This window comes from Falco peregrinus, chromosome 3 (assembly GCF_023634155.1).
Source record: "Falco peregrinus isolate bFalPer1 chromosome 3, bFalPer1.pri, whole genome shotgun sequence".
Taxonomy (NCBI): Eukaryota; Metazoa; Chordata; class Aves; order Falconiformes; family Falconidae; genus Falco; species Falco peregrinus.
In genome coordinates, this window is record NC_073723.1 from 97,740,546 (window position 1) to 97,757,953 (window position 17,408).

General features: G+C 39.4%; 1 protein-coding gene across 1 annotated transcript in view; it reads right to left on the reverse strand.

The window, feature by feature from the left end:
* Nucleotides 1–17,408, reverse strand: part of CAP2 (cyclase associated actin cytoskeleton regulatory protein 2) — a 68,543-nt gene that overhangs the window by 4,669 nt on the left and 46,466 nt on the right. The window contains exons 7-11 of the mRNA XM_005235062.3: nucleotides 16,624–16,729; nucleotides 3,850–4,042; nucleotides 2,803–2,978; nucleotides 1,455–1,578; nucleotides 1,155–1,237 (exon numbers count right to left, since the gene is read on the reverse strand). Of these exons, the coding sequence (XP_005235119.1) occupies nucleotides 1,155–1,237; nucleotides 1,455–1,578; nucleotides 2,803–2,978; nucleotides 3,850–4,042; nucleotides 16,624–16,729 (682 nt within the window). The remainder of the gene's footprint in view (nucleotides 1–1,154; nucleotides 1,238–1,454; nucleotides 1,579–2,802; nucleotides 2,979–3,849; nucleotides 4,043–16,623; nucleotides 16,730–17,408) is intronic.

Genomic DNA, 17,408 nt, shown 5'->3' on the forward strand with positions numbered 1-17,408 from the left:
TGTTTAAAAAAACACTGAAATAAATGCCTGGGATCTTTAACTGTCTCTGCCGTAAGAAGACACGTAGTGATCATGAATAAAATTGCTTGTTACAGTTCAGAAGATACACACAGCTGGTAACAGTATCAGTCACTTGCATGAGGTTCAAAATATATAAAAAAGATTTGCTATTATTCCCTGTGGTGGCTGTGACCAGTATTTCTGAAGCATGGAGCAGGACTGTCTGCATTTAATGTCATACAGCAGGCACAGCCTTTTAGCTCACTTTGAAGACTGGCAGTTAGATATAATGTAATCAACATTTAATTTCTTTTTTCCTTAAAATAATACATCCTGAAGTCCCTTCTTGAGACTAGGTCATGTATATTGGACACAACCCAGTATTAGAGCATGTGTAGTTAGACCCCTCTGCAGTGGGGTGAGTAAGTGCTGTAAATGTCAGGCAGACTGTCTGTATTTTGAACGGGGCAAGTGTCCCCAGTACAGAGGGCAGTGTATGGATTTAAAATAAGTATATTTTCTTTTCATGAGAACCAGAGGCAAGACGATCTCTGATGGAGCTTTGCTTACTGGTTATCAAAGACAAAACCACTAGAGGCTTGTAGCCCCTTTCCAGGCAAGTGACTATGTTACTTGTTCATGTAATGTGTCACGTTGCTAGCAGGGGAGATTCTCAAAATCCTGGTACCTACTTTCACTTGATGTCATTTAGTTTTCCTTTGAAAGTCTATTTGAACATTTACATTGAGAGAACCAGAAAAAAAGAAATAGCCATCTTCTGGGCTTAAAAATCCATTAGCTAACTGCCAGAATTTGTTCCGTAAGCATTGCCGAACATTCAGGTGCTAGGAGCTGTTTAGCCTGAAAGCAAGAAAATCAGGGCCTGAAGTAACAGTTCTTACAGGGTATAGGTCTCAGCTTCACTGGAACCAGAAGGGACTGGGTTAAGGGAGTTTTGTTCAGTGATAGTCAATAGTTTTCATAGGCATTTTCTAAATATATCAGCAGAATTCAGTGTATATAAAGATACATCTGGATGGATCAATCTCTTAATTTTGTGGTGCTCCTGTGAGTTTTTAAAATCTCTTGTAGCTACACGTTGGGCTTTTCTTTCCTGCTTGTTCTCTGTCTTTGTTTCTTAAATAGATATTTACCTGAATCTGAATATCCCTCGAATTGATCACTTCCACGATTCCCACAACGTTGTCAAACACAAGGCCAAACTTTTTACAGTTGTCTAAAATAAAAGCAATCATAAATAAAAAAGGCAAGATAAAAACAAATAGATGCATGCCTAACTACGATAATTCCCAGTCTTGCACCACATAGCTGAGCAACTTTACTCACATGATCAATCCATTAAAGTGAATGGAATGATTCAAATGCATTATTAATCATGTAAGTCAGTTTTTTTCAAGATTGGCATTTAAAGCCCAGCTGAGCTATCCACTCACCAATAGTAATTGAATTGATTTTTCCTTTTATCTGAAGTGTAGATTTGTTACACTTAAAAATGTAGGCCACTTGCTTGAGTTCAGTGTTGTTAATGACCAGGTCATTCTTATCCTCTTGATATTCCTATTTCAAAAGAAAGTTTATTTAATTGTGTTTAACTAGCTAACAGTCAGACAGAGTTTAGTACAACTTATCCTCGAGTCATTGCATCTTCAGTTACAACAGAGCAATATCCTTCCTGTGGCTTAAAAATCTAATCTGCTTAGTGATCGGTTATGTCACCTAATTCACCCTTAGATGACATGTGTATTTTAGAGCTGCAGAACTGAAGAACTTAGCACAGACCATGACAAAACTCATTAATTTTGTAACAAAGGCACTATGCTCACAACAGTTTAAAAATGCGCTTACAAAACGGTTGCCTGGCTCCCATCCAATCTAGACCGGCACCTTGAAGAACAGAGCACGCTTTTGTTCCCCCAGATGTGAAATAATGTTCTACGCAGTATGTTATGAGCAGGTGCAGGTATTACCGTATACAATAGGGAGTAATAGGTGAAGAAATGTCATTATGAAGCATGAAGGGACATTTACACCTCATGGATGTCCAGGACAGACTAGGGATCCACAAGGAAAGTTCCAGGTACTATAACTGTAAGGCAGCATAACACAGACAAATGGTGACTGCACCTTATGTAAACTCAACTCCACCGGAGTAACCGTGTATGTGACTTTCTGCATGACTAAACTGCATATTGTTTCCTTCCTCTTTTAACCAACACAGTCACGTGAATTTTCACTCACAGATTCTTTGGTATATGCCTAAATAAATTAACTCCCAAACTTAAAACAAATCTATCTTTTCCATCTGTAGATTGAGCAAAAGGAAAACTCTTCTCTACTTTTGAGCATGGGAGACATACTTGCATGGAATGGGTGATGAAAAATAAATGTATAATTCTCTTGGTTAACAAAGCTGGAGAAAGTTCTCTGTGATAATACTGTTACCTCTCACTTGCATAAATGGCTTGCAAGAAGGGATTTTAATTGAAGTTCTCCACTGGACTTGTTTCTGGGGGATTGTCTGATCTTGCAAGGAATTTATATGCTGGTTCTGGCATTCTCCAGTTCAGATGAATTAGTATATGATTCTCAGATACAAATGAATTAACCTTAGATGCCACAGAATAGTAAAAGCTAAACTGTAGTGAGGTAGAGCAAGCAAGACTCAGCGCATTTTAGCTGCAGCTTTGAGTTGTTGCACCTTGATGATGGTGCAAATCATTTCAGTGCTCAACCGGGTTTGCAGCGTGCAGGGTGCAAGTCAGAGGTGTGACTGGAACTCACCACTCTCCACTTCTTTCCCTCTAGCTCCAAGACAGGGGCATGGCTCTGCTGCGGGGAATTCTTGGGAGAGGTAGGACTGGGAGTATGGCTTTTTGTCGGAGAACGAACAGATGGACATTGGGCACGTAGGCTGGGATTCTTGTGAGTCTTCTGGTCATCAGAGACATGCCGAAGCCCTAAAAAAAAAAGGGTATTTATGAAAGAGAGTCTGTTTTCCAGTCCTAAGGATGTTCATATTTAAGCAGAAAAGGTTCATACCTAATTGTGTTAAATTATTCTTTGAATTTACATTTTTTATTTTGTCAAGGTTTGCCTTGGTAACAACCTAAGGTGTAACTGCCTACATATTTTTGGCAGTTCATACAAAACCTCTTTTACTGTGGATGGGCTGTCTTAGTGCCTTTAACAGGAAATGCCACAATGTCTTCTGATCCCTCTCTGTCTGTAGTGAGCTCTGACAGCTTGTTATATCGTATTTTTCCATCCATAAAAATGAGATTCTTTTTGTCATTTATGACAGTATTTGACCTATCCCTGCAGCATTAAAGGTAGATGTTTCAATTGTACGTATTCAGGCTTGCAGCCATCCACTTTAATTACACCTATCCAGTATTGACACAAAAAGCTTTATTATTGTACTCCATGCTGATCTGTGAGCCATACCTTTTCACCTAACGTGTAACACGTTTTGACGCAGGTTGGTGTGCTGAATGTGAATTAGAAAGGGGGATACATTTTTATTGGAATTGCAACTTAGAGGTTCACTTGCTGTTGGGAATTGAGGTGTCCAGCTTGGCTGCCTTAAAGTTAAAAGGATATCTCTACATAAATGGTGTGAATTTCTGGTATGCTGAACATATTTGGGTGCTGTTGCTTCTAAAGGAGGTTTTGGTATGCAGTCTAATCCATCAGATTCACTGCAAGCCTCAGAAAGATCTGAGTTGCTTAAATGTAACTTAAAAGCGCAGTGGAAGTTCAGTTAATACATATAGGAGCTCTTGATGTAGTTTGACTCGTGGACCAAAATTCAATTTCATTTCTCCTGACCTTTGGTAATTGCCTCTCCCTGGTTAAGCTGCGCAAACAGAGCTGAGCGAGCTGCAGTTCCTTCATCCTGTACGGTTTCTGTATCGAAGATGGGGGGAGGTCCAGGTGGTGGCGGTGGTGGCGGTGGTGGTGGGGAGAGGCATGATCCGCTTGTTAGAACAGATCGCATAGACATGGGTGATGCAACAGGACCCTGTTTGAGATAGACGGAAATTATTCTACATACAGCGACTGAAGGAACATTGTATTATGGTAATTCCTACTTAGGAACATCCTTGAACGCTGTGAGTTTGAGTGACTCTAGGCAGCCACAGGCTCAGAAGAATTCATGGCACTGTAATTGAATGTAATACTATGAATCTTTCCCTGCACCAAAGCTGGCAAGGCTGGAAAGACTGACAGTCCACACCACTGCCTTACTGCAGAACTACTCCACCTAAAATATTTATCTCAAATACTTGTCAAGACTGATGTTAAAAATCTTCACTAGAAAAGATTCCATCATTTGTTCCAAATGATGTTTAAGGGAAAATGTCTCCTTTTTTTTTCAGATACCAAATTCAGTTAGCCATAGCTTGGTGTGCATTCAGAAACAGAGAAAATGTTTTGATCTAACACAAATAACTGGGAGGGTCTTGAACTGTCAGTTATACATATGCAACATGTTAAATTGTATGCAAGATGTAAAATACTACTCTTCAGACTGTTCAAGTCATCTGCAAAGATACAAATACAGCAGGAGGTAAAACTACGGTGATTCAAGACTCATGTATGAAGTTAATTATTTGAGGTTTTACTTCTATTTCTTAAATTCTTCTTTCTTTTTTTCAATTGCAGGAGATCACAGCGCACAAGTTATGAGTGAGAGGGGCCCTGGTAAAGTAATCCAATCTTTCTTTCAGTTAGCATAACCAAAAGTACACATTTTGGTCTGAATTATAATCTTTACATTGAATATTATCAAACAGACAGAAAATACTACTAATAATCTGATTAAAATTTTATGCATCCTAATAACAGATTAGAATTGGAGAAACTGAGAATCATTTTTTCTGTCTTGCCACTGAGTGTCACTCTGATCCCACCTCTCTGCAGCAGAACAGAGACTGTTTTAAAAGAACAGTTGTGAAAGTTAGATTGGTTCTGATGAATTAGCTAGCTGTACAGACACTGTGCATACTTATTAGGTGGGCAGATACAATGGGGAAATGAAAGCAACTTAGAGAGTCGCAGCTCCTCTAATTGGCTACCTTTGTTAAGAGATACTCTAGGTTGTTAAAAGTGCATCCCTGGTAATCAATACTGGAAATAGATATTGCTTAGCTGGACTCGGAGGATATTTTTAATCATTTGTGAGGCCAGTCCTTTCTGCTTTTCACTAAACTGAAACAGTGAAGTATCCATCTGGTTCATGCATTTCACATGAGTGAAAACTGTAGCTACTTTTTAAAAAGAAAACTTGTTCTGGCCTGTAATCCCCATCTGATAATGGGAAAGGGGCTGAGGTGCACATGCTCTTTTTTTTTTTTCCCCCAACTCTTCAGACATACTTTTTTTTTTTTTTTTTTTTTTTTTTTAAAAAAAAAGAAGCTTGGCACGTTTGAGTAAGTAACTGCATTCAAACCTCTTAGACATCATGACCCTAATTAGAGTAGCATGGAAAGGGAATAATATTAGTCGACCTATTAATGTACACTCCCTATTGGCACATGCGTCTTCAGCATGTAAGTATTATTGGATTTGAAGGAGCTGTTACGGAATATGTTAGTGGTGAATACACAGTGAGATTCTTTGTCACATTAGTGACGTTAAAACTGCATTGCACAAAAAAGACTGCTGAATCCCCGGTACTTGGGTGAGTAATGAAACTGATGTAGTGGTACAGTTTGATTGCTTCTGAAAGGATCCAAGATCTCTTAAGGGAATGAGCCCTCTTCTGTGCTATTAAATATTTTGATCAGATGTAAACAAACGAGAAGAATACCCTTTTGGAATTGATTATCGTTTATTGTCAAGATATACCGGAACTGATGTGGACTGCTTTTAGAGACATTTCATTGTTGCATGGATACATATAAGTCAAAGAGTTTCTCTTACATACTTAGTAGTTATAGCCTATTGGTTTTGGCTGGGGACAACTTCTTCACTGGGTCCTCAATTTATAGTGCCTGTCTTCCTGCATCTGCTAATGCCAGTAACGTTACCTGCAGCAGAGTCAGCACAACTGTGAATTATTATAATAATAAAAAAAGAGAATGTAAGTGGATTTAGTGGCACAATCAGTTGTTTCTGCCTGAGGTGTAACACAGATCTTCCCTATCTGTTGCCTGCAACCATAGCAACTGAATCCACTATGTCCTGGTTATCCAGAATTCTGAACATTGCATTTGCAGGGCTTTTAAAAATACTCAAGATACCCAGAAATGACACTCACCGTTCACAGTGCAGTGTGAACATGCAGTCATGAATTATGTATGCTTTATGAGAGGAGATTAATAGTAGTAGTGATAGTGGTTAATAACTTGTAGGCTGAGATAAAAATTGGATTTCCCAAATTCCAGATTGACATCTGATTTCCCAAACATACCTTATTGCTTCTACCTGCATACAGTGCTGTGATTGTACAGAAACTTGTGTGTGTGAGACTCGTGTTCATTTGGAATTAACACCAATTAAATTCTGCAAAGGCTGCAAAGATGCATTTGAGAAAAAAAGATGTAGAAGCTATCTGGGTATTCTGCATACAACGCAGAATGGTGAGTGACTCTGCCAGTCTGTTTGCCTGAAGTGTCAAACTGAAGGCAGATCATGCAGTAAACTCCAGGCTCAAGTGATGCTGCTGATCGAAGGCAGTTTCCCAAATGTCAGCAAAAGTGTGAGAATGTCTGTGTAACCACGGTAGAAGCAAAACTCAAAGGGATTTTTATCTGTGGAAGTGGATGATCTCTCCCCCGGGACTCTGAAGAACTCTCTTGTGAAAGTACAGACAAAAAGGGAGGATTTTAAATACATCAATCAAGCTTGGACATGTCTTTTTATAACTGTAGAATGTCTAATTTACTTTTCAAGAAAGAGCAGATGTAGAAAAGCATCTGGGAAAATAGCTGCATCTTTCCCTTCTAGAGCAGTAGTGATGGAAAGACAAGTCTAGTCAAAAATATCAATCCTTGACCTGAGGAGTGAAGACATGATTATCATTTGTGTGGGTTTCAAGAATAGGAAAAAAAATTTATCCCTTGCACTCATGCTGTCCATCTGCCTCCTCTTTTCTTTACAAGCCAGTCCCTCCACCAAAGTTGGTGGCTATCTCCACTGAGCTCTAAAGATGATGAGTTAGATCTAATTAAGAACACAGGAACTGTCACAAGGTCTTAGAAGACACCTGGGGCTCGGTCACCCTTCCTACTTTTCCTCTTAATTTTGTGCTGTCACAGAAATAAGAGATGGATTGAACCTTTGTTGTTAACTTTTCTCCAGCATGACAAATTCTTGTCTAGTTTATGACCTGAGTTACTGCTACACAAGCTAACAGATACTGTATCATGACATTTTCAATTATGTCTGAACATCTATCGCTATTCTGGAAACTGCAAACAATTTCAATCCTAAATTAGGCCAGGCAAAACTGAAGGACAAATCAAAGGACAAAATGGTTGCTGAAGTACAGGGAGGGACTAACTGCTCCACTGCAGATCTACCATCTTACAGCATGGAAACACCCAGTAGGGCAATTCCCCATTGAAACAGAATAGCATGGAAAAGACAGACAAGCCTCACTAATGAGGAGGCATACAGAGACCTGCTGTAAAGAGGGGTTCAGTCTCACTCTGGCTTTTGTCTTCTTTTCTTTGCCATTCTGATTTACCTGACTGAAATCAAACAAACATTCAAGTGAGGTGAAATTCTTTGTGGGAAGAGTGGCTCAGGGAAACTCTTAACAAGGGGACAGAAAGCACAAAAGTGAACTGGAAATGCAGAAAACACTTCACATTTCTTGCATTCCCTGCCTGCCAGGAAGGTGGGACCTGTGCTGCACTCAAACACACTGATGCAAAGGGCAGTTTTAAAATCAGCCTGGTGAAGTGGTTCCAGGAACTTTCTTTTTTGATTAGTTTTGACCTCTATTAATATATGGACCTCCAGGTTACCACCTAAGACACTGGCAATTGATTTGCTTTCCTTAGTCACCCTTCTAAGACCGCTTAGACCCTCAGGCTCTAGAATATTTCTGAACCAGACTCAAACTGTTCTGGTATCTGGCAGTACTTGTGTACAGTCCTATCCCATTTCAACTAAAGTGCCCTTCACAAAGTCCATTCATTTCTGTTCTGTATAGGGTGGTGTCTGTGAGATCTGCTGGGAATAAAATAGCATGTTATATGACCACAAAAGTTCATCTATCCTAAAGCAGCAGGTGCTTACCAGCTTTGCTATTTGCAAACAACTCTTCAGATTAACTTCAAGCAGATGTTAGAAACAGTGTATCTTTACACAAAGTATTAAGAGCCATTTTGGACTAGCAAAGGCAGTTACTTGCAAGCCGCCTTTCTTCCTCTTTTATTTCAGCTGTTTGGCTTGGTAACAGCTGCTGTTCTCAGTGCTGTGGTGTCTATAGACATCGTGTCAAGTTATGCTGATAGCTGGCTGTTCCCGTTAACGTGTTGGTGTGGTCATTTTTCCATCATTTGCAAATACATCCCTTTTAAGAATTACCAGGGGAAGAGAGAACTTCAACCTTACTTTGTGAAAATGTAACACAAAAATAAGCCATGGACTTTAACCTGCTAGCTTTGTGTCATAGTGAACTTGACGTGCTTTCTGAAGCTTTCTGAATTGGGGAAAAATATAATTCTCTGAGTAAGGTTCTATCAAGAACAGGAGATGTGGGCCCTGGAGTAACAGCTCTGTAGGGGATGGGACATTCCAGAAACTTCATCCCAGGGAAAAAAGTTGTCTTCAGCCTCCAACTAAACCATTTTCTGAATGGGTTGACAGGAACAGGTCAGGATTTGCTCCTTGCTGGAGAGCCCAGAGCCATCTGCAGAGAGGTCCATGGGCCTCCCGTTGACTGTGGCTCAGTAGCTTCCTCCAGTGACAGTGTCTGAAGCTGCTCACGGAGCCGAGTCTGATGAATGCATATTACTGCTGTGCAAGGAGCTGCAGGACTGCAGCACAGCCTCAGAGTGTGTTGTATTTCTACCTTTATCTTGTGCGACTGGCAGAAGAGGGAGGTACTCTTTCTCCTTGCTGGCTGCCTAGCTGGCTCACTGGAAGAAAGAAATGACTGTTTATATTGAGGCAGTTGGCTGGTTAAAATTCATCTATGTTGAATCTCATTTAATTCCCTTGAAAGTAGAGATGAGTGGAGCCCTTTGCTTCTGCGAAGCTGGGTCTTGTTACAACACATTGCTCCTAAAGGCTTCCCCTGGAGCACAGGGCAACAGCCAGTCTTGTTAGAGAAATAAAATGCTGTTCATACATAATGCAAGTGGTCTGGATGCCATACTGTCAGTAATTTTTGGTGGCCATATGCAGCTTGACATGTCTTTAGGTTTAAACCCAGCTACGAAGAGGCAGCAAGAATTTCTTTTTATATCTTATCACAGATGTTACTATTTCCTGAGCCATTCTTGCTGAACAATTGCCTGGGTTAGCCTTCCATATCACTGTTACTATATTTGTATTATTGTAGCAGCAAGGAGCCCTACTCCGAGGCTTGTATCTCTGGGGATACGAGGGGCTTACGTGCCAGGCCCTGTACAAACACGCGCAACGTTCCTCTGTGTTTATCCAGCTTCAGGCTGACACAGCGCAGCACAGAAGCTGGGGGGAACAAAGTTCTTGTGACGGGATCCTGCTGTGGAGCATTTGAATGAACACACATTTCTTGTAGATGTCATTTTTACTCAGGACAAACAGACTATAAACACCTATATAATGCATATAAATAAATTGCATATGCATGTGTATAATATATAGTACCTATTTTATCAGTCATTCCTATTAAGAGCTAAGTATCTATTTTCAGCTGAGGCAACAGGTGGCTTAGATAGAGGCATAAAATCCTTTTCCTAATTTATTGAAAAGCCTTCTCTTCATGGCAGCAGATAAACAAGAATCCTAATGGGGACTACATTCTTCTCAAAAAAAAAAAAAATAATCCCTGTTTTCTCCCCCTCCCCCTTTACAGTAACCCTAGTTTCACACCTAAAATGATTACAGCATTCTGTATTGTTCTTTACATACATATGCACAGACAAAGATAAGAATCATGAAGCTCAAAATATCACATATCAGCCTCTGGGAACAGGTGGGCTGTGACTCAGGGGCACAGAGCTCTTGTTAAGGTGTTTTTTGTGTAAAAGTAGCTTAGCACAACAGTTCTATTACCTACCATATTTAAGCCACCTGTCTGCAAGGGGTTATGCTGCCCTGAGATCCACAATTTACTAGATGAAACAGCTGACTTACAGGGCTTGTAATCTTTGTGAGTTAAAACACAAAACAACAAAAAGCAGGCCAGGCTCTTTTCTTGTTACAAGGTCTCAGCAGAATCATTTATCTATTGAGTTTTCAAACTTTGAAGCCCCTTTTAATACCCTTCTGCCATTTATCACCTGTTCAGGATTTAAAATGATGCTTACATCTTCACAGTTACCCCACCAGAAATGTTTTACACGGCCAAGGTCTTCGAAATCATTTGAGAACTGTATGCTAATGTAATTGTCAACAAGTAACGCGTTCCAACAGGAACATTAAACCATCTTTCACTTTATTTATTTTTTACATTCAGTTAAAAAGACGACCAACCCCTTTAGCAATGCAGTAAAGTTTCAATAGATGTACCTTTTCCTTTTCTCTCCATTTCACATACTTTCGATTTTCTTTTTCCTTTCCGTTTTTCACTGGAACAAGGTTGCATTATGTTACAGGTCAGGTTGCATGACAGCTGTTGTCAAACAAGCCTCTCCCAGGTTCTCCCTTAACATGTCTAAACAGTGTTTGGTCACTGATGTTAAAAGGACATGGTTGATATCCAGTAAAGGTAAATATTGTCAGCCTCTGTTGGAACAAGGGAGTAAAACTACTTTCTTTCAAAGGGATGTAGAAGTAATTGAGGCAGACTCCACCAAACAGGCAACTATTGTAGAGTTGCCGGAATGGCCAGTTTCTTAATCACCAGTGTACCAAAACCTGAACATTACCTATTCTTGTGAGAAAGAAACACTTGAGACCGAAGGATGCAAATTTCTCACCAAAAAAAAAGTGTAAGGAAATAGAGAAAGGGAAGGGAATAGAAAGGAATGGAAAGGGACAGAAAAGGAGAGGAAATGCTATGACAGAAAAATTGAGCACTCTGAAAATGTCTGCATCTTATCCAAGACAGAGGCATTTATACCAGTATATCCATGTCCCCTTACTTTTGTCTGAATGAGGTCTCTGGGACTGCAGTTGTGGCTGTGGCTGGAATTTGGCACTACAGTTTTGACATTTAGCTTTCCTGCAGCAGCTCAGATGATGGCTGCTTGATAAGCAGATCAAACTGAACCCAGCATAGAAGAGATACTGGAAGGATAATAGGAGGCTTTGCCTGCAAAAGTTGGGTCTTTTGCAGCTAGTTCACCTCAATATGTAAAGAGATGATATATGACAGGAAAATGTTTTGTTAGTACAGGAGAGAGGCAGGACCCTTTTATAAGAAAATGTCTGGAGGTGTTACGTTAGACAAGAACAAAGTGTCCAAAGTCTGTACTGAGACTAGGATAATTGCGCTCAATCAGGCTAATGTAGGGATTGCAATAGTTCTTGGTGTGGGGCCTGTGGAGAATTTCAACTTCTAAAGAGTGTTTGTAGAGTACTATCTAATGAATTATACATGATTTTTTAAGTGATATTTTCGGAAAAAAGACAAAGATACTGTATTGGCTTCAGTGGGAACATGATATAAATAAATCTCAACTGCCTGTAAAGCTGCAGACTTCCTCCTAATAATTTGGTTGGAGTTCTAAAGAGGAGGGGGGGAACATTTGTTGCTTGAGTAAAATTCCGTATTAGAAACTAAATACTATAATGAAATTCACTGCTAGTTTGTAAACAATCCTGCTGGCAAAATGTGCCCTAAATGACTATTGTATACAAAGAGCAAAAACTTAACTGCAGCTCCACCTGCAACTGAAAGAAACATTCACGACAATTATCCTTGAGCAGGATTTCTTTCTTAAAACTTATTTGATGTACAGGAAACTACAGCAACCTCTTGTGATTACTGGTTGTTTTCTTGCTGCAAAGTTCACCTGCAGAAACAGGAGCAGAAGTTTCACTTCCCCCGGCTTACTCATGCAGCCCTTGTAGCAAACAAACTTTCTTAGGCATTCTTGTGAGCTTATATTACAGCTGTTCATTTCTTTGCACCACCAAAAAAAAGTAGAGGGAAGAAAGAGCCATGCTTCAATAGAATCCCTTCTTTAGGGGAAAAATAGAAAAAAAGGCACTTGGTGTTTATCAGTAAGAACTGAAAAACAACACAGGTTACTGTTACAGCTGTAGATTTCATGTTAAAGTCAGAAAGTTGCAGCAAGCCAAAACGACAGTTGCTGCATGGGTAAAATTCTACACTGGGCATTTAAAACATTTCATTATAATAACAGCTTTTGCATAAGACTCACTGACATCTGAGAATGTCATATCTGGTGGCAAATTAAAACTTCCAAATCTCCATTAGGTTGGTAATTGCTTTTGTTCCCATTGTCAAGATAGCTAAATTGAGATGTAGTGAGTATAGTGATCTGCTGCCCACCACAGGGTATGTGTGGCAGAAGGTGCCTCACATTTTACAATCAAAATAATGAACTACAAAATTACACTTAAGGAAATACTGTAGATCCATCTGACTTCCACTGACAAGCATATTTTCTTTGACATATGCACAATCTATTAATGCAAATGAATACTTCAGATCACAGTGAAAATTCAGAGTGGAACATTATACTCTCTGGGACAATCCTGCTCACAAACATATGTACTTGAAATATGTATTCCTCTTCTGTGAGCATGGTACCAACAAATATTCTAACTGTATCCATCATGTCTTGAAATGCCTGCGATTTACGCACGGTCTAGTTCTGTACCACCACTCCACATGGGTAGCAAAACAGGCTCAGACACACAATGTCTCAAGGTCCTTCACTCCGCTGATTTCTTGGCTTTCTCCTCACAGTCCCATGCATTTCAAGAGGATACCCTCAAGGAGTAAAATATTGTCACACATCTTGGCAGAACCAGGGCCAAAGTGAATAAGGAGAAAGGACTGTTAGATCCAAAACATCTGTAAGCAGCTGTTTTAATCACAAGTTTATTATAAGGCTGACAGAGATAACTTATTTATTGTCAGAGCCTGCTGCTTAGTCATTATTTCAACCTTTTGCACCTGTTTTAGTGTCTGTCTTGTAATTTATTAAGACCTTTCTTACTCTTTCCTCTAAAGTGTCTGCCTGTGTGCTTATTGCCAGAGCCAGGAACACTTCAGTGTATGAACTAGTGATCCACTCCAGGGCTGGCTGCAGCCTGATGGAAGGGTACGGGGGGGCTGGAAATGGCACACCCTTGTGATACTGCCGCCAGAAATGCGCACACCACGGTATACAGCACACATAGGTAAAGGGGCCGACTGCCCCCTAAAAATCCTGTCCCCTCCTTTTTGGAAACCCAAGAATAGTCTGATCTAGGCTGATGCTCCTAGTGTTTTGTTGCAGTTCAAGCTATGAGAATACAGCTCTGAAAGAAGCTGTTTTTAATGTTCTCCCTGACTCTTTAGTCTCTTTAGAAATATTCAAATATGTTACTTAATAGCTTTTTATACAAAGCTTTAAGCATTGCATTGTTGACTTCTGCAGATATGAAAGGTAAATTACGGGTATAATGTACTTTTAAATTTGTACTTACACAGGCCAAAAACTTTCTCTCTTTCACTCTCCCTCTATAATAAAATAACATTTCTGCATCAATGTTTCCTTTTCATAAATGTGCCACTTTCTTAACGCCTTGCCAAACTACTGCTTTTTCCTTTTTTCCTTTCATGCATGTAAGTGGAAGCTGCTGTGTCCAACAATTAACAACTGTGCCTGGAATATATCTACAGCTTTTATATATATCATATTTCTGTTTAGACCCTGATTCTGCAGACCTTGCTGCTTAACTTCACACAGCATGAATCTGTGATTTTCATTTTCACTTTAAAATGTATAACAAAAATGAAATTAACACTTGAGTACCTCATTGCTTTCTTGAATGTATTTGTTACCAAGCTTCATAGAAATATTTAACAGTGTTTAAACAACCTGTTTAAACAACCTGCTAACTTACTGGGTTCTAATTTCCTTTTAGTCACACGAAGTAAAACTTTAAAAAATTATACATCCATAAAAATGGGTTTGTAATTTAATCTTTCTGACAAACATTAAATGAATGACAATTTAAATGAGCCATAGTTCTAAGACAACTTCCCGATCTGAGTGATATCCAAAGCAAGTGAAGTCAATACTTCAGATGCAGTAATGGGCTATCACTCATGATGGCATGAGCACTGTTGGCAGGAAACTATGCTTAATATGAATAAAAAAGTCACACCTAGATTTGTATTCAGCAATGTCTTGCACAACTGAAGAGAGGGAAATAGACATGATAGCTGAGATGCTGGTTTTAAGACCAGTCAAATATCATCTGCCACAGCTACACTTCTGAATAAGATTACCGGTATTCAACATGGTACTGGGAGTTCCTTCTGTTTGATCAAATGGCTGTAACAAATCTTTATCTTACAACACTATTTCAATCCTTGTAAAGTTCCATTACAGGTGAAGATGATTCTTTCTCTGTATTAACAAAACTAAAGTTGTCCCAGATTTTCAGGCTAATTCGCCTACAGGGTACTACAATTTCTTTTCCTTATCTAATAATCATTTAAAAATCATCAGCTTTACTCACATTCACTGATTATAATAGAGCAGGATGTATCAAGTGTGAAATTTTGTACTAAATTAAGGAAGAGAATCATATTTGCCATTTTAAGTTTTTACTGCAGAAACCTACAAAGCAGCAGATAATTCCAGTCTCCTAATTTATCATACTTACACACTTTTGCCTTGCTTCAAACTAAGAAATACAAACAGATCATGGTGTCTCCTGGGTTTGAACTTGCACTTGAATACTTGAGTACTGTAAGGCCTTGTACAGTGTCTAATGAGGGTGTGAAGAGACAGTTGCATAGTCTGTTGCTGAGCACAAGTAACGTATGTTCTCTTACATGGTTATCACCTCCATATAGGGGGAGATAAAGTAACTTTTCTAGGTACCATAGAATCACAGAATGGTTTTAGTTGGAAGGAACCTTTAAGGATCGCTTAGTCCAACCCCCCTGCCATGGGCAGGAACACCCTCCACTAAATCAGGTTGCTCGAAGCCCCTCCAGCCTGGCCTGGAACACTTCCAGTGCCCTGGGCAAACTGTTCCGGTGTCTCACCACCCCCACCATAAAAAATGTCTTTGTTATATTCAGTCTAAATCTTTCAGTTTAAAACTGTTGTCCCTTGTCCTGTCACTACAGGCCCTGGTAAAGTCTTTCTCTGTTTTTCTTATAAACCCCCTTTGTATCAGGCTGCATTAAGGTCTCCCTGGAGCCTTCTCTTGTCCCAGCTGAACAACCTCAACTCTCTCAGCCTTTCTTCATAGCAGAGATGTTCCAGCCCTTATTCCATGTTAAAATACATTCCATCAAAAAGCTTTACTTCACTTCCCTATGTTCCTGCGTTCTTACAGTGGTTTGGTCTGGGAATTAAATTATCTGGTGGCCTACATCACTCCTCTGAATAGTCATTTTTTAAAAATTATTTGATTATACAAAAGAAATTCTAAACTTGGTGTGAAAGACTCCATGTGCAAGTCTGTAAGTGCACTGGTAAATTTAGGAGATTATAATAGCAAAGAGCCAGCTGATTATATTTTTAATATACTTCAGCAATTTTCCTAACCTGATAATAAGCATGACCACATTATTAGAATAATCTAGAATAATCAATGTGGACAGTGGACATAAACTCTTACATTTGCACCCAACAGAAAATTAATTCTTCATGTTTATACCTCTCTTAGAAAACAATGCTCATGGCCGTCATCTTTCTACGCATCTCAGATGTAACATACAGAAGATGTTTATATAAATAAATAGAGGGAGCATAAATAGGCATAGTTATATTTATTCTCTCTATATGTATGTGTTTCAGAAATTATTTCTGTGTGTATAAAAGAACAGCTTTATAAAGATAGCTATCTAAGAATTAATAAATTGGTATGTATCCCTTGTGTTTCTTTTCCCTGTTATTAAATCTCTCTTTGTTCAGATTCTTTCCACCATTCTTCTCCTTTCCATGTCATGTTCCCCCAGTTTTTCTTTAGTCTTACATGTCCCTCACATTTCTGGGGTTTGTTTTTGTTCCTGCCTTACTACTGTAGCAGGCCTGGAGAACTGTGTCTGCCTCCCCTCACCATCTGTGGCTGGGTGTTATGGCTGTAATCATCCCAAATAATTCTTCCCTCTTTCCCCAAACCTGTACCACAATAGCCTGACATATCTCTAATTGGTTTGATTGGGAAGCCCATGGACCATAACTTCTGTTCCTGGCCTAGATGTTTACTTTTCCTGAGCTAATGACCTGCATTAAAAGTCAGATGGGTTACTGATATTTTATGGTTCTTCACAAAGAAGGAAACAGTACTTACAGTTTTACTCCAGGTGAGACCTGTGGTATGATGCTCTTTGATATAAGCTTGAAGTTCAGACCAGATGTTCAAATATGACTTCACCCAATCAACATGGCGTGTATCGCTGTAAAAACAGAGACAATATTTATATGTGTGAGGGTACTTAAAATCAGAAAGCATTGCTGCTCTTGCTTAAAGCAGGTAAAACCCAATGTCTGCCTTAAAGCCACAGACAAATCAGTTAGCAGGCAGCCAGCCAGCCCAGTGCTGAAAATACTGAGGCCTAACACACTGCAGTGTCTTTAGACCCTTCTAGAGAACAAACAAGGGCAAAGGATGCCTCCAGCAGAGAGTCCTTCCTGCTGGAAGGGTGTGTCATCATTCTGTTCAGGCTCAAAGTCAACTGAAGAAGCACTAAAGGTATATGGAGCTGTGCAGCAGCTCCCCAGACTCAAGTTCAGGGTGCTAAATTTTAGAAAATTAAATATCAGAGAATCATAGAATGGTTTGGGTTGGAAAGGACCTTGAAGATCATGTAGTTCCAACCCCCTGCCATGGGCAAGGACAAAATAACTATGGGTTCTGCAAGATATTCTAGCTTACAAATTCAAATGTAGCCAGGGTAATACTGGATCATATCATAGTCACCAGACTAAAATATTTATACAACAAGAATTTTTACATTACAAGTCACAAGTTGGCTCTGGAATCATTATTTGGAAGGCTTAGTCTTCCAACAGGACAGTAAGTGAAAACAAGAAATACATAGAGAGAGAAAGAAAAACTGTTTGTAAGATGGAGTC